The following is a 25,550-nucleotide window of genomic DNA, read 5'->3' on the forward strand; positions in this document are numbered from 1 at the left end:
AGTTACAGATTTTTAATGTGATAATGGTCTGTTTTTTCTCTTGCCTGTAAATATTTTTGGTTACCAAGTGTTCATGTTACCTTGAGAAAACTGAACAAAAGACATTGAAAAAATTAAATCATACAACATTTTCGTGTTGTTATATGTTATGCAAAATTCAAATACTGTTTGTTGCTTTCCTTGCAAATGAAAGTGCTCCATTTGATGAATCAGATAAGTAGTCATGGTTGCAAGCAGACTGAAGAAACAAGTGATTTTATGGTGTTTTGGGGGCATTTCAACATTTGGTGCCAGTGCAGAACGTGGTTGTGGTGGAAGAGAAACAGGAGGTTTCCATACCGGTTCAAAGTTGTCCCTTATTTTTGGAAGTGGAATTTTGTTATCCAGGTGACTGAGAATGTGCCACTGTTGGATTCTGTTCCTCTCAGAGCTCTTTATTATGGATTTAGGTCTTGTTATTGAAGTAGTTGGGTACTACAGCAAAGACTTCCAGGTCCAATAGCTCAGTCAAATCTAATTTTGGCTTTGCTTTTAAATGAAAGTATTTTGTCCTTCATTTCTCTTTTTTCCTTTCTATTTGATGCGTAATTTGACAAGACCAGCTGATTGTTGTAGATTGGATAGGCAGCTTTGCAAAAACTGAATGATTTGGAATGAGTTTTTGTGGTAGAGTCAAGTTCTTCTGTTTTTCTTAAGGCATTTCAGTTGGAGAGGGTATCATATGTCTCTATGTAAGTGTGTTCATCTATGTAGAGCTCTAGAGTAGCACCTGAAGGCAGATGGCAAGTGGTTTTAAGGTAGATGCAGGCATTCATTGCTGTTTAAGTGTCTTATCATTACTTGAGATATTACAAAACATGTTTTTTCCTATTTTCCTATGTGTAAACCCACATAGGTTCATACAGATGTATCATACATTCAAGGAGAAGTGAGTTATACTGCGCTTTATAAAATACATAGGAAGACCAGTTACACATCAAGGAAAGCTTGTCTCTAATGCCAAGCAAAGTAGGGAAACAGTAGTGCACTGATAAAGTGTGTGTATATATTCCAGACTCTTTCTCAAACCTGTTTTTGATTGTGTCTGATAGCATGCATTCATCATTAATCTTAACTTTTTTTGTAGATCTGAAGAAAACACTTGCTGTCTTGTTGGATAATATCTTGCAGCGCATTGGGAAACTGGAGTCCAAAGTGGAAAATCTTGTACTTAATGGAACAGGAGCAAACTCAACCAACAATACTAGCACTCCAGCTCCCAGTTTAGGAGCAGTCGAGAAGCTTAATGTAGCAGGTGGGTATAGCAGCATTTATGGATTGCTAAGTCTGTATTTTTTCCTCTCTGTGCTATGTGTTTTTTCAATTACAGATATTTGAATTGTCTTAGAAAACAAAATTCAAAAGTCTACTCAATGCCACTGATCTTTTACACAGTGAAGATTTTCTGTGGTAACTGTTATTTGCCGAACAGTTGTAGTCTACTTTCTTAATAGTTAAGTATTTAATACTTTCAAGTGACTGCACATTAACTGGGCAGACGTTTTCTTGCTAAGCTTGATTACTTGGGTTGGTAATAGATTAATGAATCTGCTCTGCGTTTCTGCTCTGTGCACTTTACTGGTTGTTAAAAAAAGGAAAATATTTGTTGTGTGTTATTGGTGATGATTTAAAAAAAAAAAAAAAAGCAAATTTCCTACTGTAATAGCTCTTATGATTCGACACAGAGATGACCTAACTCTGGTACCTTCAGCTTAAGTATGTATTTTCAAAAGTCATTAGAAAATACTGTGGGTTTTTTTTTTATTCACTGAGTGGACAGCTCACTACCTTTAGAGCTTCTCGATGTGTTTCAGTGACTCTGTGGTGGCAGAATGTCTCGCTAGCCTCTTCACCCCTGTATCAGTCATGCTGTGTTCCCAGCTGTGAGTGTGAATGGTACACTGACTTAAATCTTACTGTTCATACTATCTGGGCTATTGGCCTTTCCTTTTCTTGATTTCTCTGCCACCAAGTCAAAACAGATATTGACTGTTCTGACCATTGTGAAGTCTGACTGCCCTGCTACTCATTTGCAGTCCCCAAAAAGAGCACAGAGCAGAAGAGTCAGGCCAACCTGTGTCTTGCCCGTACCTGGTTTTCCTAGCAAAATAAATACTAATGTTGTGGGTGAGAGTGTTCAGATGTAGCAAAATGGAGTAGATGTAAGCTTTGGTAGGGAAATGCCATTGTCAGGAAGTCAGGGGCAGTGGTTTTGAAATGATGACGTGATTGAAGCATGCCAGCAGACATAAGTGTCTGCTTCTCTGTCATCAGTATTTGTTATACTAGGATATTCAGTGTCTATCCTCTATCAGTGAGTGAAGTCTTTTGTGTCTCATTTGCCAAGTAATATAGAAATGTGATCATAGGAGTTTAGCAAAGCACTTGGCCAATTTTTTTCATTTTACACTATTCCTCGTTAGACTGAAGACAGATTAGAAACTAAAGAAATATAGCACTTGAAGACTGCTGACAGGGTGAACCATGTTACTACCACAAGGAATACAATGCTACATCTTAGGCATCGTTGGAGCTAGTATCATATTGTTATAGTTTCAGGATTAAAAATAAAATGAAAAAATCAGATTTGCTGATAAATGATAGAAGTAAACTCATGTTGTTGCTTCCTCATTTGTAGGCAAAGTACCATGGTTTTGTCTGACCAGAAAACATATTTGATCAGTACTTAGGACAAATGAATTTAGTTGTTCTTAGTGTCAACAAGGATTGCAGTTTTTATACTCACAAGCAGACTTAAACTCTGTGGCAAAGAACATTATTTGGTTTTGTTTTTTGACTTTTGATGCCCTAAATTTGAAGTATCTTGAAGCATCTGTAGTAAATAGGAAGAACAGAAAAACTTTGAAGAAATAATTAAGTTTTGTTTATATATTGTTCTGGTGCCTATTTGGGTGATGTCACTGTTCAGGATGTGGCTCAGTCTTTGCATGTTTGCTAGTTAAAGTGCTTGCTGTTTGTCCTTTTGAAGCAACAAGTGGAAATCCATCCACATGGAAGTGATTTTTTTTTCTACTTCTATCTTCATAGTAGTTTCCTGAAAGTAAAAACTGTAGAAGTTACATAGTTATTGTGTTGAATTCAGAAAATAAACATAGTGAGAAAATGTTGCAATCGCCAATGCAAAGTATTTGCTAACACTTTCATTTTTTATTTTATTTTTTTAAAAAGACCCTTTTTTACCTGCAAGCTAGGAGGAACAGAAAAATGATTAGTAAACGTTTCTTGTTCCAAAGCCTGTCTGCAAATGAAATCTTGGTTTTTTTTCTTTTTTAGATACATGCCTTTAACTCAGAAAACAATTGTAAGAACCTGTTTCTAAATGCTGGGTGGAGGGTCATGTTAATGGAAGTATTCTAGTTTAAGGTCCAGTAACTAGAATCAGTATGTTTTTGTTTTTTTTTTTATTGGTTTTATTTGACTGTAAAAAACATGACAGATATATGTAGCCATGACTCAGATTTATGGATTGTAAATTCCATATTAAGGAAGATTAAAGGTGCTGACAGTTGGACCATATTGGGGTTTCTTTTTTTTAATTTTCTTGTCTACACACAACATCTGTATATCAACAACCATATCAGTAGTATAAAATGGAACACTGTTTATCTTACAAAAATGTATCTTTGTCTTCCTCCTGTCACTTGTATGTTGTTCTTAGCCTAGATGCAAGTTTGTGTTTGAATATGTGAATCATATACATAATGCTTAAAAGGGTGTGTTTTGAGAAATAGTTTTCAGTTGCAGTTGCTGAAAAAGTGATTGAAAAATCACCTTGTTTAAAAATGCTGCAATGTTTCTCAATGAGCTGAGGTCAGGGGATGTTTAATTTTGTCCATGCACACGTTGGCTGTAAAATATCTGTTAGTCCAGGAAAGTTCTTATGTATAACTGAGACACTTACAGGGTTGTTTCTAATGTACTATGTGGAAGTTAAACCACCTTCAGTTACTACAGTTTCTTGACATTGAATATGTCATGTTCTTTCTAGGAAAAAAAACAAACAAAAAAACTAAACTGAACAAACAAGCCTACAAATTTTCTGTGTACTTTTTTGATATTTTTAGTATGCTTTTGTGGATATACACATCCAGACACTGAACTGCCTGGACAGATCTTGTGTGTTTGTTAGTGGGCAGCAGGTGCCTATAACTCTATAATGGGGTTAATGAAAGGGTACACAGCCTTTACTGCCTCGGGTATGTAGAAACATGGAAAAGGTTATATGAATCTTATGAATGATGGGAGACCTAACACATAATCCTGCTACTTTTTGTAGCTACTTTTAAAACAACTGGTACTACTGTATGTGAGGGCAACTAAAGATCATCTAAAGCTTTTGTCAGCATCTTATATAGGTTTTTTTGATAAATAAATGATACCAAAAAGATGAAGTAGGCAGATTTGTTTAGGAAGACATAACACATCCAGAAAGCATCTAAGCATCGAAGATATAAAATGAATGTAAACTAACTGTGGTGTTAGATAATATGAGCCACAGAGTCCAGAGGTCCAGATAGACGTTGAACTGGGAGGATTTACAGCTGGGAGTATTGTGCAAAAATCATAAATTATATCATAAAATTATAATCAACTTTATAAAGGATTGAACAATGTCTTCTCTAAAGATAATGAGTCCACCCTCAGCAAGTTTGCTGATGATACAAAGCTGGGAGGAATGATTGACATGCTGGAAGGCTGTGCTGCCATTTAGTGAGACCTGAACAGGCTGAGAGTTGGGCAGAATGGAAAGGTTTAACAAGAGCAAGTGTGGAGTCTTTCACCTAGGGAGGAATTATCACATGCACTGGTACAGGATGGTGGATGAGCTGCTGGAGGGGAGCTCTGAGGAGAGAGACCTGGGTGTCTTGGTGGATGACAGACTGGCCATGAACCAGCGGTGTGCCCTGGTGGCCAAGAAGGCCAGTGACATCCTGAGGAGCGTTAAAAAGCATGTGGCCAACAGGTCAAAGGAGGTGTTCCTCCCCCTCTACTCTGCCCTGCTGAGGCCTCACCTGGAGTATTGTGTCCAGTTCTGGGCTCCTCGGTACGAAAAAGACAGGGATCTCCTGGGAAGAGTCCAGCAAAAGGATGCAAAGACAATAAAGGGTGTGGAACACCTCCCTTATTAGGAAAGGCTGAGAGACCTGGGGCTGTTCAACTTTGAAAAGAGAAGACTCAGAGAGAATCTGATCCACATCTATAAATATCTTAAGGAGCAGGAAGCAAAGGGATGAGGCTGGACTCTTCTCAGCAGTGTGTGGCGACAGGACGAGGGGAAATGACTGCAAACTGAAGCATAGGAAGTTCAGCACAAATGTGTGTGGGAACTTCTTCACAGTGCAGTGACAGCACTGGCACAGGCTGCACTGAGAGGTGGTGGAGTCTCCTTCTCTGGAGACATTCAAGACATACATGGGCGCCTACCTGTGCAGCCTGGGCTAGGGAGCTGCTTTGGCAGGGAGGTTGGACTAGATGATCCTTCCAACCCCAACAGTTCTGTGATTCTGTGAAAGGAGCCTGTCAGTGAAGGAGAATGAATGCAGGTTTGAACAATGATCTGTCTTTATTTTAGGATTAGTATTACAGCCATAACCTGAATTAAATTTGCCAGCAGTAAGCCATCATGGCTCCTTATCTCTTGTAACAGCCTAATAGAATTGTGTGATTTCCTGAAACAGTTTTGATCAGCCCTTTAGCCTATGCTTTGACCACAGGAGCCTAAATTTGTGATAGATATTATTTGGCACAGAGCCCGAAAGTTTTAGTATAGCAGTCTTATTATCATGGTGAAACCCGAGATAGGCTGCTATTGGACATTACTTAAGTAAAATGTTTTCTTTGAACAATATAATTGTACTTTGGGGAAGATGTACAAACATCCTAGGAATATGACTCAGAGTATTCAAACTTTAGGGGCTGCATGGAATTAGTTATTCATCAATTTCTAGAAGTCTTCTTACCTGTTATGCTCTCTATTTGGCAAGGCATGGAGAAATGTAGTTGTGTTTTTTCATTTGGTTTTTTTTGTTGTTGTTGTTTTTTAAGTTGTTCTACCTCTAGCTGTCAAGTGTGCTATAGAATTGAGACAGCAGTGGTGAAATCTGCAGCAGAACATATCACTTCATAGTGATGTGTGGAGTTCTTGGCATGTTAAATGGTCTGAAGGAATTCCATCTGGATTATACTTATTCATGATAAGAAGGTGGTAACGGTGGGAGGAAATGGTGAGGATTTGGCAAGGATTGTAACTTGGCTCCCTCTGACGTAGATAAACTGAAACTTATGTTTGATTCCTTCTTCAGTTCTCTATAAATTTGGAGACCAGAATATCCCTTGTCCTCGTTGGGTTTTCAGACAACTTACATTGTTCACTTACATATAGAATGTATTGACTGTTCGTATCTGTATTTTTGTTTAGGTTTAGTGTTTGTAGTATGTTGCTACATTTGGTTTCTTCCTTTTAGTTTTGCAGAATATTTCATTGAGAAATCTGGGCTGATGACTGCACTAGATGATCTCAGTGGTCTCTTCCAAACAGAATTATACCATTATTCAAGGAACAAACAAGTTTCTCTTTTCTTTTGGTTTGAATGAGAGAAAAATGGAGTATGAGCTCTTTCCATCTCAAATATTTTTAATCCTAATCCCAAAGGAGTTGAGCTCCTCTGCTCAAGGATGATGTGAGCTGATGGACTGCATAGATGATGTTAAAGAGCAAAGCTGTGTAACAGCTTGAATAGCTTGAGTAGGAGTTTGCATTCTTTTTTTCACCCCTTCTTTAGATCCATGTGTAAGATTATAAGCATACTTTCCTTGTTCTTCCTCAAAAATGTCAAGCAACCTGGTTGATTTGACACTGACAATTTTCAACTACTTTTTCAGTACCTCAGATTTATGGAAGAGTAAAATGTTAACAGAAATGTTTACAAGACTTCAGCTGAGCGGCATCGGATGCAGTGAAGTCTCTTTTTTTCTATCTCTTCTGCTTTCAGTTGTCCAAGTTTTTTTAAAAGCTTTACAGAGATGTGGTAGCCATCTTCTCTGGTTTTGTGAGAAACGTTATTTTCTTGTTTACATAAGTGGGTACCAATCTAAACGCAGGTGCATAGCAGATAAGAGTTTTTCTCAGCTTTAAACAGGAAGCCTTGAGCTATTGCCAATAATGACATACTAGGTTAATCTTAAATTACTGTTTTTAAGGTAATAAGATAGAAATGAGTAAATGTGGAATCACAGCACTTAGAAGCAGAGCTTCTCCACCGTGCAGCTTCTGTTGCAGATGAATGGCTGAATCTGTGTGACGGGCACAAGATTGACTTCATTTAGGCAATTTGGTTTTTAACACTAGGGCTTTTCTAGAATAAACCATTGGTTAGAGTCATGGCTTTGTGGGTAGAATTCCACTAAGCATATTTCATCACATAGGACAGTCTCCTTGCACAAAAATAATCAGAGTCCTATTTTCTTCATGCAATTTTTTTTTCCTGGTGAGAAGTGTCTGTGAGTTTTGTGTGACGTCAGTTTTGTTTTTAACTGTGACCCCTTGCTGTGTACTTCACACAGCTGAGTCCAGTTTAGTTCAAGGAAACTGTTACAATTCTCTTTCTTTAGGACACTGCTAAACAACAATACTATTAATAATGAATATGCATGTTACAAAACTTTTTTTTTAAAGATGTTGACTTAAAGTAAGGGTGAAGGCACTCTGAGGCCATTGTCTTTGCTGTACTTCTGTGCATGTTCAGAAAACTTTTTTTTTTTTTTTTGTGATAGTCACTAGCTATCTTAGTACAATAGGACTGAAAATTTGCCAGTCTGGTTGCTTACAGAGAATTCTTTTGCACTGAAAAAAATGACTTAGGAAGATTTTAAGTGTGCCTTTGATTCCATAAAAACGAGCAAATAAAGGTTCATGTCGAATTTCCCTTTACTATCCCCTTGACATAAATGGTTCCTGTAGAGCTCCTTCCAGGACTAAGAGCGGTTCAGTGTCAGGGTGCTGGATGTAACACTACTCTGAAAGGGAGAATATTGTCCGTATATCAGTTCAGAGCTTCCCAGGCATTTCTAGCTTATGCATTAACATGTTCTGGTGTATAGGCTGTTGAATTCTCCTTAACAGCTCAAGTGACTTTAAAGATGTTAAGACTAATTTGGCTGCAAACTTCAGTATTTGTCATCTAAAATGATGGCGTGGATGCCTGTCAGATATCTGGCACCTTTGTGAATATGTAGCAAGGCAGACTGACAAGTCAGTTTCAGCAATGCTGAAAACAGGCATTTTTATTTAACGTTACTATGGTGAAAAGAATGTTTGTCTGCGTGTTTCCATGTACTTCATCCTGTGGGCTTTGGGGTGACATTCTGAAGGCTTCTTGGTGGGAAGGAAGACTCAGATAACTCCATGATTAGTTTGTTTGTTTCCATGGCTCTTTCCAGTGAACTTTGTTATGCCCAGGAGAGGTTTGTTTAACTGTCTGCAACTGTGGCTTGCCCCATAGTTCTGTGCTTCCAAGGACAGAATTAATAAAAAGCTCAAGTGTTGCATGTTCTGAATTTCCAATGCTGTCAACATGACAGCTTAAGAGGACCACAGAAGACTTTTCTTCAGTTAAAGTAGCAGGTACAATATTATCCATGGTCATGAGTTGGAAAAAAAAAAGTCATTCTCACAAAACATCATGGTGTACTGGCTGCAATAGGATGTAGGCTGCACTGATTCTAATAGCTACGGTTACAGCTTTCTTGGGGTAATGCTTTGCTTAAATTCATATTTATCATGCTGTATCCATTGTATTCTTTTTCCACATTACATATAATAGCAAGCAGCTTTTCCCACTTTTCTTTCAGTTTGCTGCAAATGCAGTGGTATGGAGCTGAGGAGAATGGTGTGTTTTCACGCCTCACCATTGCAGCACTGCATATTGACTGTGCAGAGGACCACACAGGACCATTTTCCACTGCAGTGCTAAGCTGCATTAGTAATGCTGTAAGGGGCTGTTAGTGGTCCCCTGGGCTGCATTTTGATTAACCACTTGACTGCTACTTGAAATATCCTAACATTGCATCAGTTTCAGTAGTGTTAATGGAACACAGCAGCACAGCTGGTGTGAGGATGAACTAGCAGTAGGAAAGTTAATTTTCTCTAAATGATACCAATGCTTTTGCTACTGAAGATTCTACAATGCTAGTAAAAGCGTTTTGTGCTCTGCATTTAAAATTATTGTAACCTTTTGCTGATTTCTTTGAATATGTTGATTGTTCTTTCAGCTCACACTGCAAATTCTCTCTCTTACCAGCTGGAGAGGAAAATGTGAATTAAATTCAGAATGTGTTAATTAGTGGGAGAAAGGGAGGGAGATCTTGCACAAACAAAGAAAGCTTTAACTGGAGTGTTGCTTCTAACCTCAAATGCCAGATTTCTGAACAGACACAAAAGCAAAAAGAGCAGATTCCATGAATTCAAGTAAGAAAAGTACATTTATTGATAGATCAAAAGCAGAAAAAGAGAGATGATTACTATATCCTTTTGTCACTAAGGAGAGTTCTGCTTTTGTGAGACCTTCTGATAGGAACACTGATTTGATTTGGGGTATTATCTGTGCTATAGATCATTAGGAGGTTTTCTTTTACTCTAAGAATCAGGGTTTTAGCCTCAGTATTCTAAAATGTACAAGATTCTTTGTCACGTTAAATTCTTAAGATGTTTATATTCTCTGAAGACTGAAGAGTTGGCCCTTAGGGGGCTAGATAGGCTGCTGGTATCACAGTCTCCAGGTTCAGCAGTATCGTGACTTTTTCATTTGCTTTAACCAATAGAACTTTTAGAAATTTTTAAATAAATAGAAATTTTTAAAACTTGTGTGACAAATAAAGTGTGACAAACAAAATACCTACCAAGCAGTAGTCACTATTGAATAAATATTCATTTGCATTTTTGTTTCTATTAATAAGTTTTGTTCAGTTTACTATCGTTTTGAATTCTTTACGAATTATTTTCAGTCTTTCTAACTGTACAACAGATTAAAAACAGCACAGTAATTTTTAAGCCTCACACAAAACACTTTATTTGAAGGACGAGTACATAGCAAAGTTGACAAAGCATGTATATAGCAATCACAGATCCTGATTTTTTTTATTTTTATTTTTTTACTGTTCTGTTAGTGAGTGATTAGGAAGCAAACCAAAAATCATTTCCCTATTGCAGATTGATCTTTGAGCCATAGTTTTCTCCTGGAGGCTATAAAGCTTCAATAAAACAAACAAAAGTCCCTGACATTGCAATTAATTGTGAGAGCAGTGAAGACCTGTACCTGTGAACTGGTGTTCAAATAGCGCAACGTCAGAGGCGTGTGACTTTACCCAGTCTCTCCTTACTCATGCACAGCAATAAAGAAGTACCTTTTCTGGTGAGAGGTCAGGTGGCTTAGCTTAAATTTGTTAAGTGACTCATGTGAATGTGCCAGACTTTGTACTGAAATAACTGATAATTGTTCACAAGTTCAGTTTCACCTGCTGTGCACTAGCCAACTCTGATGTAGAGCTGTTAATCTTTAATCAGCCACAGACATTTGCAAAGTGAACACATGGCTGCTGTCTAAACATCAGGATGGATTTTCAGTTATATATCGAATGTCTCAGGACCTCACAAATAGAGCACTGCATTAATAAGCATCTGTGAGCTCTTGGATTTGTTATATGCTCACATTCGTGTTTTCAATTTGTCAATGCATTGTCTTTCAGTGTACTAATGTGTTAGGTAGGTGCTTAATAATACTCTGCATTACAGCAGTCAACAAGAATTAAGAACTGAGCTAGACATGCTGGGAAACATTGCCCAACCAATGTCTTATGTTTCCTCTGTTTCAAATTGTAGTTCAGATCTGGTAATGTGTTGAGGATGGGAACAGGAGCTTTCCTCTGAATTTTAATATAATAACAAATGCTACACAGTAGGACTCCTCAGCTGTGTCTGGATGTAGATTCTTAAAAGGAGGGACTCATTAGGTTTTCTGTTTGAACTGTGAAACAAAATTCAGTTATGGTGTATATTTTCTCTTTAGATCTCATAAATGGAGCCCAAGAACAGTGTGAATTGCCTCCTATGGATGGTTTTCCTCACTGTGAAGGGAAAATAAAGGTAAATGTGAACTGTTTTTAATTTTCTGTTGTTTACTTTGTAAAAAGCGGAACGTATGTTGCATGAAGTCACTATTCAGTGGTGTAAAAGAAAAACTGGGTCAAAAAGATGATGTATAAGAGCACATGTCACTACAAAACTTAGAACTTAGGCTCCCAACAGAAAAGTTGCTCTTTTTCAGATAGCCATTGTCTTGTTCAGGATGATGACATTTATCAGTTTACCCTAAAACTTCATTTAGATGAAAAGCTTTAAAGAAAGAAAAAGTTAAAAATGAGTGAATAGAACACGATTATTCCATTATGGTTCTGGGATTTACATCTAATTCTCTGTAAATCATACGTTTTACTACTATTGCAATTGGAAAGATTAAATATGGAAAATCATCAGACTTCCATTGGAAAGGAAAAATAATAAACTTGATGAAACTGAAATTTTTTTTTCCAAACTACATTTCAAATGCAAGGAGACTGTTAATAGTTGGATAAAGGTTAAATTGCTGGATGTTCACATACAATTGTCATGTATTACGATTTATTTACTGAAGGCGTAAACAACTGGAAAAGTATATGCAGAATTTTGTTACCTTATTTCTGTAAATAAATAGCTCTTAGAGTCAGGTGTTTTTATTTTTTTCCCTCAGTTTTTTATTTTTTTAAAGATATCTCTAATTGTTGAATCTCTGGGCTGTGTTTTGGTGCATTTTCACATACTGGCTGCAAAGTGGCTGTGCAATACATCATTTGGATGCTAAAATAAGAGTGTAAGCGAATTATTTGCTTCTTTGGAAATGTCAGATTCTTGCCAGAATCAGGCAGATTCCAACCTTTTAACTCAAACAGCTTGTTACATTCCAGAGCAGCTGTAACAGGGGCAATAGAAGTCAACTCCAGCCACACCCAGATGTGTGAATCCTTGAATATATTTTCATTTTGATATTTGCTTCTGTTTGTCTAGTTATCATTTTGTATGAAGTGTACTCAAGCTTGGTATGTAATTTCTTCCTCAGTGTAGTTGAATGCTGAGATGCAGTGTGCTGCAACATATTCCCAAACTTCCTTTTGGTTATTTGTCATTTTTGTTTGCTTGGATATGGTGACTCACAGCTTTCCTCTGTTATTTTTGACTTCAGTGTGAAATAGTGCAATTTAGAGTTATTATGTGATAATCCTAACAGACTGTATCTTTATTTTGTTTCAGTGGATGAAAGATATGTGGCGGTCAGATCCCTGTTATGCAAGCTATGGTGTAGATGGGTCCACATGCTCCTTTTTTATTTACCTCAGTGAGGTCAGTAATTTTTTTTAACCTTCTAGGGAGAACGTCATGGTGCCTCCGTAGTTTTTGGTAACTATTTGCAAGCATTTCTCAAAACAAATCATAATTTTCTTCAGGAACGATTAGAAAACAATAATTAAGAAAAATGGCAACATATTTCTTAAATCCTCCAGGTGTTTCTAGGATGGAGAATCTCAATGTTTATAACTGAATTGGTGTCAACAGCTTCCATTCAGTGAGTTTCACTGTTTATCTAAAGTATTATCTAAAGTATGAAGTTTTATTATAGATCTTTGCTTCTGAATACTTTTGCTGTTGTTATCTGTGTAGCTTCTGAGGTAGCAGTAGAGAGAAATATTAGGGAAGGTCTTTGGAATGTGAAATTTGGAACGTAGAACACGGTGGTAAGTCCTCCTAGGAAGCATGGTCATTTCCTGATGGGAGACAGTTTGGAATGTATTAATAGAAAATAATAACTCCCAGAAGTCATTATTTTTGAGTGAATTTACAGATATGTCGCTTAAAGTTTTTTGGTATCTATCAGAACCAAAACCCAGTTTTGTATACAGCTGAGTTTGTTTGTTTATTTCTCGAGGATTTCCTGTTTCCTGAGTAATACTTCTCCAGAAGAAGAAATGTTGTCAATTGAGTTTTACTATGAGCTCTGTTACTAGCTTGTGGTGTACATACCAGAAATAGTCAGACGTATTTGGTCACTCGACTCTTTCCTTCTTATTAGTAAAATTTTCCAACTTGCTGCCACTGATCTGGGTAGTGGTATAGATACATAGTGAATTTGTACCTGTAGACAAATTGGAGGGCTAATCTGATTGCAGAATTGTGCAATTAATTATATTGTGTAGTTACTGCAAGACTGGGGTGGGAATAGGTTGAATTCTTAAATTCTGTATCTGGGCTTAAAACAGTAATTCTATTATATAAGTAACTCAGTTGTAATGAAGGCAGATTCTGTTCGGTTACTCATTTATTGGTAGCTGAACTTCTCGAGGCATTGCTTTGAGCAGAAGTAATAGTTAAATGCTTATCCAAATACCTGTCCAAAGGAATAAAAATTGCTGCCTTTAACCACAGATTTGACTTGCTACAGTGCTAGTAATTAGTGTTAATTTATGGGCTGTAAAGCTGGGATGGAAAAGTCACAGGATGACTATTTTATTTATCTTGTTTATTATAGAAGCTGAATGTACAGCTTCATTATAATCTGAAGTTGGTCTGTGTTTCTACTGAAACATGATGTCTCTGTATTAGTGGAGTTGCATTTTTGCTGTGGTGCACTGTCAGCCAGCTGATGCTTCGTTTTTAATGCAGATCTTAGACCTTAGAAATGAGGATACCTGTCAATTGAATGTGAGGATCTGATGTTCTTAATGACATATTAAACAATTTATATTCTTATCAGTTCTTTCTGTGATAATCTTTTCTGATCATCAGTTTTGAAAACTGCTGTTAGTTTTTTCCATAATTGATATTTCAGCTTATCCTCATGCCAGAATGTGACTAGATGTTGATCCTGATGCATCTTATGCTTCAGAGTGTGAATTTTGCTTGTTCAAATGCAGATAACCACCATTCAGTTGCATCAGTTACATTGCTGTGTTTTCCTGGTCTTTAATGGAGTTCTTCAGCTTTCCAGGAAGGATGCTGAGTACAGAATATTCATGTTTTTATAAAATAATATTCAGGACTCTTTTGTTATTACATACTGTTCCCAGTAACTGAATTGCTAAATAGCATGGTGTAACTGTGTTGGAAACGTGACATCTTCACATATACACTAACACTTGTTCTTTCACATACGAGTGACATTTCTGAAGGTATAGGGCAAGTTGTAAACTCTTTCTTGACCCACTCTTTCTTTCCTCAGCTTTTATTGCATGTTGTAGTTGTTACTGCTCCAGCAGCCAGGACCTCCTCCCTTGAATCATGACCATATTGTGTTTTACTCATATATTAGTATGCCAAATAGTACCTTCCTGAAATAAACTTCCAAGTATACAAGGACTAGTACACTAGGGCATTCTGATCTGGAACTCAGTTAGACTAGTTACACTAGAACTTAGATTCAAATTCTTTTGATCACCTGAACCTTCAAAACTTAAAGGGAAATTTTGAATCAAACATTCAGGACATTGGTGAAACAGGGAAAAATTACCACTTAAAGCTTTGCATTCAGTAAATGCATTACTAAGTAACATTAAATGTCATCTATGTCAGTAAACATTAAACTTTCTGGATGAAAAATTGTATTAGTAAATAACAGTTCAGTTATTCTTTTAGGAAATGCTATGAGCCGTTGGCTTTTTGCTTGTAATTTCACAGCTAGCAGGAAGTGCTATGAAAAAAACCATTTTCATCTTGCTGTTGGATGACAGACATCTTTTAATTGGTCAGTGGTATAAGTGGATTCATTAGGTGTCACTACTTAGAATGCTGTAAAGTAAGCTAGTTTATGTTGAAATATTTTCTAAATTGCATTAACTGTGCACAAGATTTTTCAAGTGCTATTATAAATATTGTACTTGTAGAAATTTCTGAATTTTTCTGTCCATTTTTGTTGTCTAGTCTGCTAGCCAAAGTATTTTAGAGGGTTCATAGTATTTCTCTAAACTTTAAATCAAGATAATATAGATTAATAAAAGGATGTATTGTTTTTCCAATGTACAGACTTTGTCGATTTACAGAGGCCAAATATTGGTTTTTCAAGAGTGTAGGGATGTGACATTGTTCTTTAAGAAGAAATGTAGAATTTGGGCAACTTCTTGATTCATAATGGAACAAGTTTGCATTAAGTACCTTCATCTGTGTGTATATTTGGAAACTTCAGACTAAGATTTTATATTTATCTGTTTATTTATTTAAGTTTCTGTTCCCATGACAGAATGCAAAACTAATATTAGTTGAGCATGTTACTAACCTTGAGTTTAAATTTGGCATTCTTAATCCTATGATTAATTCCATGATTAATGCCCAGCAGCAGGGCTTGAAAGCTTAAATGTTTGCGAATGCAAGCATGAAATGAAATTCTAATAACACTACAATGATGTGGATTTATGAGGTGTGTTGGCTGCTAAGGATAACTGGAAATACTGTTGGAAGAGTAATTTGTCAAAGTGGACAGGGATGAAGAGTTGTCAGTTTATAGTGTGGTAGTACAGCTGAATGATAAATGTGTCTACAGAGCTCTCAAGTCAAAACTGCTCATTTAAAATTTTAAAATGCATTGTGATTCTAGCAGGATATTAACTTTAGGATTTTTTTACTTTAAGGTAGCACCCTAGGAATAAGATGGTTGTGTACACATCCTCTGTTTGAAAGGGCAGTATATGCATCAAATTATATGTGCCTACTTTTGCTCTTACGATCGTATCTACAAATCCAGTGTGACAAGCATGTATACCTTTTCATACTCTGGGATCTTCTTTTTCCTCCCGAAATAGCTTGCTTAGGATATTAAACTCATCCTTCTGTTGTAAATCAATTTCAAACCTGTAAACAAAGGAGCACAAACTATTACATTTTGTTTTGTAATACAGATCAGAAACACAGAGAAGCAAAGTAACTTGCCAAGCCTTAGAAACAAAGCTAGGGGTAAAACTCAATCTTTGAGTAACTGTTGTATGCCCTGGTTGTGTTGTCACCATGCGTGTCTGCAAAATAGAACCAGCTTTTTTTTCTGCAAAGCTTGCACAAGTGCTAGCAGTTCTTGTTTGCTTTTTGTCCTGCAGGAATAAGAATAATTGACAGCTCACTTAACAGCTCTTCTCCATTTTTCTTCTTATGTCTTGGCTGCTTGAGCAGATTGGCAAAGCATGGCAGCCAAGACATTCAGGTTTAGTTTTTTTATTTAAAGTTGTTCTAGACAGACTTGCAAATAAAGGTGCAGGGATTTTGAACTTTTAACTTGCTGCTTTGCTAGAGGGACCAGATCACTGGAGGTGGAGGACATGCAGTTCTCGGTAACTAGTTGAGTTAGAGCTCTGTAACCTCTGAAAGACTGGAGGAGATACAAATGTCCTGAATAGCAAAACCAGGTTTGTATTTTCTGAAACCAGACTTGTATTTGCTGGAATGACAGAGCAAGGCAGGGATTAGAAATGACAAAGTTTTGAAGGTAAGCTAACTGTTAAGGTTTCTGAATACTTGGAAACTGGTTTCTTTTTAACTATGACACAAACTTAACCACTGAGAAGAATTATTTCCTCTTAAAATTACCATTTAGTTATGAAAAAGGCAATTGTTTAACACTGCTCTGCCATTGGCACAGCTACAAATTTGCTGGATGACATTGCTTTTGGGAAGAAATGTGAAATAAAAAAACTTCTAGAGTGTAAAAACATATGCTTCCCTGCAAAATGTCAGATTGCAGCTGAAGAATAAAACTTTTAAAAATATCTTGTAGAAAAATAACTTTGGGCACAGTTTCACATCTTATCAATGGCAACAAAAAAAAAAAGGTGGAGGGATCTTACTGCTCTCCTTCTTCATCTAGGCATTCACTTCCTCGGGGAGGACTGCCTGCCACACAGGTGGAACTGCTGCTGGGCGGCTGGCAGCTGTAGTGTGAGGTTCCACAGCTCAGGAAAGCTCCCTCTGCTTTTGTTTTGTTACTTTCTGAGATACTTACATGTTAGAGCTGGTCAGATTTAATGAAAATCCCAGGCTCTGGATCTCCAACTCACTTTTCAGGTACAAGCACGATGTTTGGTTCTCTGCTTCAAAGTGAATGCAACACTTCAAAAGATTAAAGTTGCTTCAGTGACCAGTCTTTGAACTCCTGTAGTTTTTGCATGATTCCTACTGTACCACTGGAGATAAGTCTTATTTTTAGTTCTTCAGACTTGAAAGAAACCTTAAAGCCTTGTGGTTTTGCTACTTTTCTTCAGTAATCTAATTTCTATGTAGAAGTCCTATTTTTCCAGCTGCTTCTGCATGCATTTGATAGCTTTTAATAGTGAGGTGGGTGTTGTGTTTTGCATTTCTTCAGTGCGATATAACAGAATCATAGAATGGCTTGGGTTGGAAGGGACCTTGAAGATCATCAGGTTCCAGCCCCTGTGCCACAAGCAGATTTTCCATAAGCTAGATCAAGTTCTAGGTCAGGTTGCCCAGGGCCCCATCCAACCTGGCCTTGAACACCTCCAGAGATTGAGGCATCCACAACTTCTCTGGGCAGCCTATTCCATCAGCTCACCACCCTGTCAGTGGAAAACTTCCCCCTGACATCTAATCTAAATCTTCCCTCTTTTAGTTTAAAACCACTCCCCGTTGTCCTATCACTGTCTACCTTTGCCTTACCACAAAAAAAGTTCATTTCCCTCCTGCTTATAATTTCCCTTAATAGTTAAAGGCCGTAACGTTAAACCAAGTATTGTATCTAGTATTTAAGATAGATGTTCAACCCACTAGTCTTATCTTTTTGTCACCTTTGACTATTCCTATTCACTCCACTTCACTTGGCCCATGCAAGCCAAAAGGCTGGACACCCACTGGAAACAAAAAATAGGGGCAAAAATAGTAGCCTTGTCTGAAATGTAAAGCTTCAGAAACTTGAACTTCTTCAGTATCTGACGTGTCTCCCTAAGAAGTTGAAATGCTGATGATATTTAATACTTTGTCCCCAAGTCATTTATTTGCATATTGACCTGGATTTCAGAGACTGGGACTCAGTTATCTTTTCTGTGTAGTGTACTTTTTACAAAGGGGTTCGCATTCCTCTGTCTTGCTGGAAGATACCTTAGATGCCAGAGTAAGAGAGGAATAAAATTATGCCCTTATGCTACTGAAGTTAGTTAAGAACCCATTTGGGATTGCCTGTGGAAACAAACACCCGATGTTACCTGTATTCATTTCTCAGTTTCACTTAACAAACAAGCAGTCAGCTTGTATACCACAGATTTTTTTCACATCTTCAAAATGATTACACGGCACTGAGCAGATGCTAACAAAATAAGAGATTTCAGCTTCTGAAAGGGAGGGAGGAAAAAGTCAGCTTCCTGATGGGGAACAGTTCTTTTGCCTCAAATGCAGAAATGGCTTTTCTAAGCGAACATTGAGTGCTCTGCATGCCATCTATTAAATATAAAGATGCACTGTCCTTCACCAGTAGTGTTTATTTCCTGCTCTGGAATTGCCATGAGATACATCGTAGCAGTGCTTCACCGTGGAGTCAGTGATGCTGACCAGTAACCACTCATCTGAAATGCAAAGAAAGTGGTTTTCATTTCCCTGCAGATGGGCTGCACCTGCCATGCAGAGGAGTCCAGGATGAAGGTAATGCCAGGTGTCTAGAGAGGATCCTTCACCATCTCCTTTGTTAAACTCTCACTATTACTCTTTGAAGACTTAAAGAACTTTCTGCTATTGTGGGAGAGCACGTATTCAGTGTGTAAGGTGCCCAGACTGGCCATGCTGCAGACAGCTGCCAGGTTATTACAGGTTCCTTGCTCTGTCATGTAGAGCAATGCCATCTTGACTTTTCTCTCCTGTTTAATGACATTCCTAAGGAAATTATTAGGACAGGTAGAAGTTGCAAAGGCTTTATGAAACACATTTTTTTCTGAATTCCTGGGTTTGTCTGGGGAAGTAGTCTTTCCTTGGTGCTAATTTAATCACCAGCGTGCTATATAAGGTCAATTCACTGAAAAAGTGGATTGCCTATGATGGGGAACTATAGAAACTGTAGTTCCAGTTAAGCAATTCAGAACACTTTTCACCAATCTATGTAATTGTGTTGCACTTAAACTTTGAGCTTCTGAAGTACCATCCAACCTAATTATTTGAAGCTGTCTACACATGCTCTAGACAGCAGTGTCAGCTGTGAAGCCGAAACAGGAAATGCGGGTCTTCTCAGGTGGACTTAACCCTAGATCAAGCTCAAGAGACTACAAGTGCAATTGATTGGCAGTGAATTCAACACTAGTTACAGGAGGCACAGCTGTTTTTATTCATAAATGTGTCCGGAGAAAGATAAGTATGGTCTGATCTGAAAAACAGCTTGTCACTCATCTAAAAAAAGGGCAGTCTTGGGAAGCAGCAACTGCAGATTCAAACAATCTTCTTTAACTGCTGTTCAGTACTCTGATACCACATCCTTCCTTATCAAATCATGTGTATAGCAGTGTAGCAGTTGGTTGCCATGGATACAATAAAATGGAAAAAGATCTCCTGCAAACCCTGTGAGAGAAAGCTTGCCCTGGATAGCTTAGGGAGGAGTCCCAGTTCCTTCTTCAGAGCTTAGTTTATACATTTTATTTTATTTTTTCCTTAAATGATCAAATAGAATTCATGAATAAGTTGAAGAGCAAGATCCAAATGCAGTCTGCTGCCTTCCTTCATCTTACTCTAACTTCTAATTTTTGGCCACATGATTATCTGTACCTAAACAAATACAAAGCTGTAGTATTTGTACACTTCTGATGGAGATTTCATCTAGACACACTTTAGTGATACGCTGACGACTTCTGTAACAGTATGGACAACACCATATTTATAGCTTCATACTGAAACATTAGGTATATACTCTAACTTCTTGCTACTTCTATACATATGTGTAGGTTTTTGTATGTGTTTATCCACCTGCACTTTTTCCATTGTGTGTGTGATGTAATCAAAAAGATTCCTGGCCAAGGACAAGATATACTTTAATGCTGCTGTATTTCCTGCACACTTTGTTATTATTAGTGATACAGAATGAAATTAATCAAGACTGTATTTTTCTTCTCATGTCCTACTGTATCAGCTTCCAGAAGATGTTTTGCAGCACAAGTCCTTAATTCATCCCTCACCTTCCCACTGTATCCCACTACACCCCTAGTAGCTTCAATGAAAAGTGATAGCAGATCCAGCAGAGCAACTTCCCATTTACACTGTGTCAGCAAGGGGAAGAGAAGCAAGTTCCAAGCATCATGTCTTTTCAAAGATAATGTAATACTGTCAGTGGTTGCTTATTGCAATGAGGCTAAGGAGATCTTCAAGACAGTCTGAACTGGTTAGTCATCCCTTACCTTTCTTTATCACCACATCTGTATTTGGGAGTTGGTACTCAATGTACTGAAGCCTGGGATCTAATTGTGTTATGCCAATGCATCTGTAATGAACAGCATTAAATTTTCACTGGTATTTGCTGGAAGATTGTTTCATGAGCATCCTTTTGCATTTTTTCACTAAATGTAGCGCTTTGTTTACAAAAAACTTGACATGGCTGTGGTTAACACGTAAAACTGAGAAGAGCAATTGCAAGCCTTGTTCAGAAATGAGTACTTTCATGGACCATGTTTAGTCATGCAAGGCAACCAGGAAAAATACTTAGGTTTCATGTTTACTTATAGGAATCTTTGTGGTGTTCTGTGTGGAAAAACCCTGAAGTCATTAATTGAAGTGGCAATACTTGGTTCTTTATTAAAAGAAAAAGTAAAATAGACACTTATTTTCTAGGTCATACAAAGTTCTCATGAAACTGTAGCTCCTGCCAAGTGCTGCAATTAGAAGTAGGTTGTGGGATTGAAAATGAGAAATTGCATGTTCTGGGACAGGAAATGCCGAAGTGCTCAGTTTGATTTAGAAAGTATTGTGTGAGGCAAGAGAGGTAGGCAAAGAAATGATAATATCTGTTCTACAAGTGACTTCTGTCGAATGAGCTTCAGTGCTGAGTGTTTGAGTTTTATGACTTCTTGCTATCACTAATCAAGTTCTGATTTTCCTTTTAGTTTCTCCTCAAACCATGACATATTAATTCCAGTTTGCTCTTTAATTATCTGTAAAATTAACTCATGTTCTGAACAACAGAACAGCATTTTTGCTGGTTTCATCATCATAATATATTCTTCCTGGATGCATGCATGGCTGGGATCTTTATTGCCTGGGAGTATCTTAACATCTGACAGCTCTAGGTTTCTAAGCCACTGGCTTACAAAAATAAGCACAATCCTTTTCGTTTTCTATGAGAGAATGCCTATGTGTTTTTCCTACCTTATTTATCAGTCCTGAAATAACAAGCCAAGCAGACTTGAAAGAGCATGTGTTAAAAATCTTCTGATGAGTTAAGCTATTTTTTCTTTTTTAAATTGAGAAAAGGAATTCATTAAGTATCTGTAAGGGAGAACGAATGCTAGACCAACCGTGTACTTTGTATCTACTCCTGAAATGCTTCTGTGAGCAGAATTACTGTAATCTAATTTATATTAGAAAGACAATGGAATATTTCTAAAAGCACAGAAGTACTGTTTATATCTCAGTCAGCAAGATACTCAGCTTGGAAGAATCTTCAGTTCCTTTAGATCTGTGATGGTGTGGTGTGAAACGCATGTGCCAGAAAAAAGCACATACAGTAGTACCTGAAATCTCTATCTTGAACTATAGGTCAATTTAAACAATAGGAAAAATTCAAAATTATTCAGACAGGGAGAGAGCAAGACAGAGATTGAGACTTTGCATCTTTTTTAATTCAGAGCTTGCAGCTCTCTTCTAGTGATTTGCGACTTACCTTAGGTCTGTTAATTGCTGTGCTTTCTAGCATCTTTGCAGAACTGGAAGCCAATGAGTAATCAGGTATTTCAAACAAAGTTGATGAGGTCGTTGCTTTCCAATGTTGCATTAAATATATCGAGTAGATAAAGTTGTAACGTTCAAATTAAGGCTTTGATGTAGCTGTCCAAGGAACTGAACCTTGCTATGTTTCTTCTTTTTAATGAGGTTATGATGCCTCTTAATTTATTGTTTTCTTGTAATTGCTCTTCTAGGCAATTATTTGGTACAGTCTTAAGTCCTTTCTTTAATACTTCAGGCTTATTGCAGCTTGATTAAGCTAGAATGGTGTTTTGACAGATCTGTGACTGGAGAGTCCCTGAAGAGCAATTCTGACTTCTGATTCTCTGCAAGTTGTGAATTCAACCGTTTGTGATGGGGTATCCTAGCTGCCATATAAACTTTTGTTTTTCCCATTTAACTATGCAGTTACGCTTCTGTTTTGCTTTCATGGATTTGTTTCCAACAGTGAGATTCCTCCTTCACAGAAGTAAGGAGACAAATCATCTCATGTCAATAATATGGATAGGACAAGTGACATTTCTAGAGAACACGGCCACTTTGTGACTTTCTTCCACTGTTTTTTCCCTACCTACTAGCTGTTGCAGATTTTTTTTTTTTTTCTAGAAGGTGATAGTAGACTGCTACAAGGCAAAGCATTGTTCTTGGTTTTTATCCATCTTTTTTTATAGAACGTGTCCTAGGGAGATGGCAAAATATTTGAAAATATATATAGTTTTGAAGTTCTAGAAGCATAAAAAACCTAGTGCTTGAGTTTTTTCTCACGTATTCATTATAATCACCTACAGTCTGAAGTGCTGCTTTTGGTTGTTACACGGTTAAAAGTGATGAATTGAGGAAAGACATATTAAGACAGGTTTCAGAAAGCAGATTTACCTTGCAGTGACTTACTGATCAGCTGATGACTTATTCAGACCACAGGAAAGTAATATTAAGGCAGTCAGAGTTTGATAAACTAGCTGAAAGTAGAATAGAATGGTTTATTTTTGTTTGATTATTTTACAGGTTGAAAATTGGTGTCCTCGTTTACCTTGGAGAGCAAAAAATCCTAATGAGGAAACTGATCAAAAGACAGTGGTAAGAAAAACACAAAAACATAAAAACAGCTCAGTATTATAGTTCCTGCAAAAGATTCTGGAATCTTGTTTCACGTGAATGCTAGTGAGACTAGAATTCACCGCCACTGTTCCTCAGTTCCTTAAAGCTGAAGGGAAGAATCCTTGGCTGTGTACATGTAGCTGATTATGTATTTTCTTCAGTCATTCTGCAGTCTTGGTGGTGGATTTTCAATAAAAACATTTCTGTGTTTTAGATTATGAGACACTGTACACAGATACTAAGATACAATTCTATTAATAGACTCTTCTCCACTATTAAGTGACCACGTTGTCACCTGCTGCCATTGGTCCTTTACATGTGTACATTTTTGTTGTCTCATAAATCTGAGCTTTAAATATAAACGATGCTGTAATAGAAGAGTCTTGTATCAATTTCAGTTTCGTAACTTTTTGATTTTTTTCTTTAGAAACAACCTTGTATATTCTTGAGTTTTTAAATTGTTACAGCACTTAAGTATTTTAAAATAATTTCTGAGTTGCATGTGACCATTGATTATAAAATGTAGATATGGGCTGACATATGGTCTAAAAACCAGTTGCTTTAGATCAATTTAACTTTAATTAAAGTATTACTGCAGTAATGGTTGCTGCTTTCATGATATTATCAAAGACTTCCTTTCATTTTGAAGTTCCTTAATGTATCTGAATCCTCAGTATAACTTTCTGAGTTAATATTTTGTTCTAAAGATGCTTTAACCTCATTTTACAAACACAGGAACAAAACCAAATTTTGTACTGCAGAAATAAATACGCTCTGAAATGTCACAAATATATTCTAAGTATAATACATATTATATGTGGCTTAGAAATGTCTGTTTAAATAAAGATATCTTAATTATCTGAACAAAAATCTCTAATATAATTAGCTTATATTTTTTTCTGTAGTTGGTTTCTTGTTTGTTTTTTGCAACAAGTAATGTAAAGCTCAGAATTCACATTTGGGAATTATCATGACTTCTGGTAGGTACACAGTTTGAAGAATAACATTAGTGGTTTTGTGTTTTGGTTTTTTTTTTTTTTTTAATCTTATTGAAGGCTGAAATTCGTATCAACTTTGATCCTCTCTACAAAATGATGTCAAGGCATGAGGAATTCAGGTGGATGATGTTACGTATCCGACGAATGGCTGATACCTGGATTGAAGCAATTAAATCACTTGCAGAAAAACAAAATTTGGAGAAGAGAAAACGAAAGAAGGTACATTAGAACATTTTCCACGCCAGACACTTGCAATAATTTAGCCTTCTTTGACCTTCTTTTTTCAAAAGCAACTTCAGTGTTAGAAGTATTAGATACGTCTAAAAGGCTCGTGTTTGCCTCTTTTCAGAGGGTATTTTTGTCTTTTAAATTATTTTTACAGTGGAGCCTTACACATGGTTTTATAAACGTTTAATAAGTTAGCTTTTGAAAAAAATTCCTAATCTCTTTAATCTTCAGCTTAAATGAAACTATATAGAAGGAACTGAATTTAACACAAACAGATTACATAGGAATGTTTAAGAAGCTGTAGAAAACAACAATTGTACAAAATTTTAAATATCGTATTAGTTTTGAATAGGAGACTTTAATTTTATCACAACTTTTGATTGGTTTTGATTGGATCTGTTTTGACCTGCAGTAAGTCAGTTTAAAATGTGATACTCTTGAAATCAAAATTTCTATTTTGTTTTAATTTTTAATTTTTTTTATTAGCTCAACTAGTTAAGATAAAGCCTAAATTTATAAACACAATGCTTTCCCTTCTTGCTTTATGTTTACTGGAACCAACCCTGAGTGGCAGTCATGATCCAGCTGCATTTGAAGCTTACCTGACCACAGCTTGGCTCCTTGTTTGAGCTTCTCAGTCCCTGCGTGAGATACAGACTCCATGTTCTGGCTCTCAGGAATCACATACCACAGTTCTCGAGGAGGCTCACTCTCTGTTCAAGCAGCAATCCAGACTGCTTAAGAAATTTATCATCTGAGAATGCAGAAGCTCAAAAAGAATCAAACGCAGTACTATCTTGTTCAGGCAACTTTGATGGGATATTCTAGTGTTTATTCTATGCTTTTAAAAGCCTTTAAGGTTGCTTTGCAAAACACATGAATTCTTTTTAATTTGTCCAGATCACGGTTAGAATAATAATATAATAATAATGAATGTTATATTTTAAAGAGGGAAGGAAAAGTGTTTTAGTATCTGGGGGACTTTATGCTTAGACTATATGTACCAACACTCAAATAACAATTCAGAGATATAGTGAAGTGTTGAAGTGTTTGGAACTGAGCTGAGCTTAGTTAGAAAGTTAAACACAAATTTCAAGGAACCACAGAGAAAACTCTCCTCTAGTGTCACTCTTATGAAATCTTTCCTGGTTTCCTGGTTGGAAATGGCTTGCTTATAACAACAT

The 25,550-nt window shown here is 36.8% G+C and overlaps 1 protein-coding gene across 2 annotated transcripts in view; it reads left to right on the top strand.

The window, feature by feature from the left end:
* MGAT5 (alpha-1,6-mannosylglycoprotein 6-beta-N-acetylglucosaminyltransferase) overlaps positions 1–25,550 on the top strand; it is a 108,520-nt gene that overhangs the window by 45,327 nt on the left and 37,643 nt on the right. For both annotated transcript variants that reach the window (XM_065750334.1, XM_065750335.1), the window contains 5 exons: positions 1,127–1,294; positions 11,124–11,200; positions 12,401–12,490; positions 23,048–23,119; positions 24,196–24,357. In XM_065750334.1, coding sequence (XP_065606406.1) covers positions 1,127–1,294; positions 11,124–11,200; positions 12,401–12,490; positions 23,048–23,119; positions 24,196–24,357 — 569 coding nt within the window. The remainder of the gene's footprint in view (positions 1–1,126; positions 1,295–11,123; positions 11,201–12,400; positions 12,491–23,047; positions 23,120–24,195; positions 24,358–25,550) is intronic.

This window comes from Cyrtonyx montezumae, unplaced genomic scaffold (genome assembly GCF_038088225.1).
Source record: "Cyrtonyx montezumae isolate F1298 unplaced genomic scaffold, pur_monq_1.0 scaffold_7, whole genome shotgun sequence".
In the NCBI taxonomy this organism is placed as follows: Eukaryota; Metazoa; Chordata; class Aves; order Galliformes; family Odontophoridae; genus Cyrtonyx; species Cyrtonyx montezumae.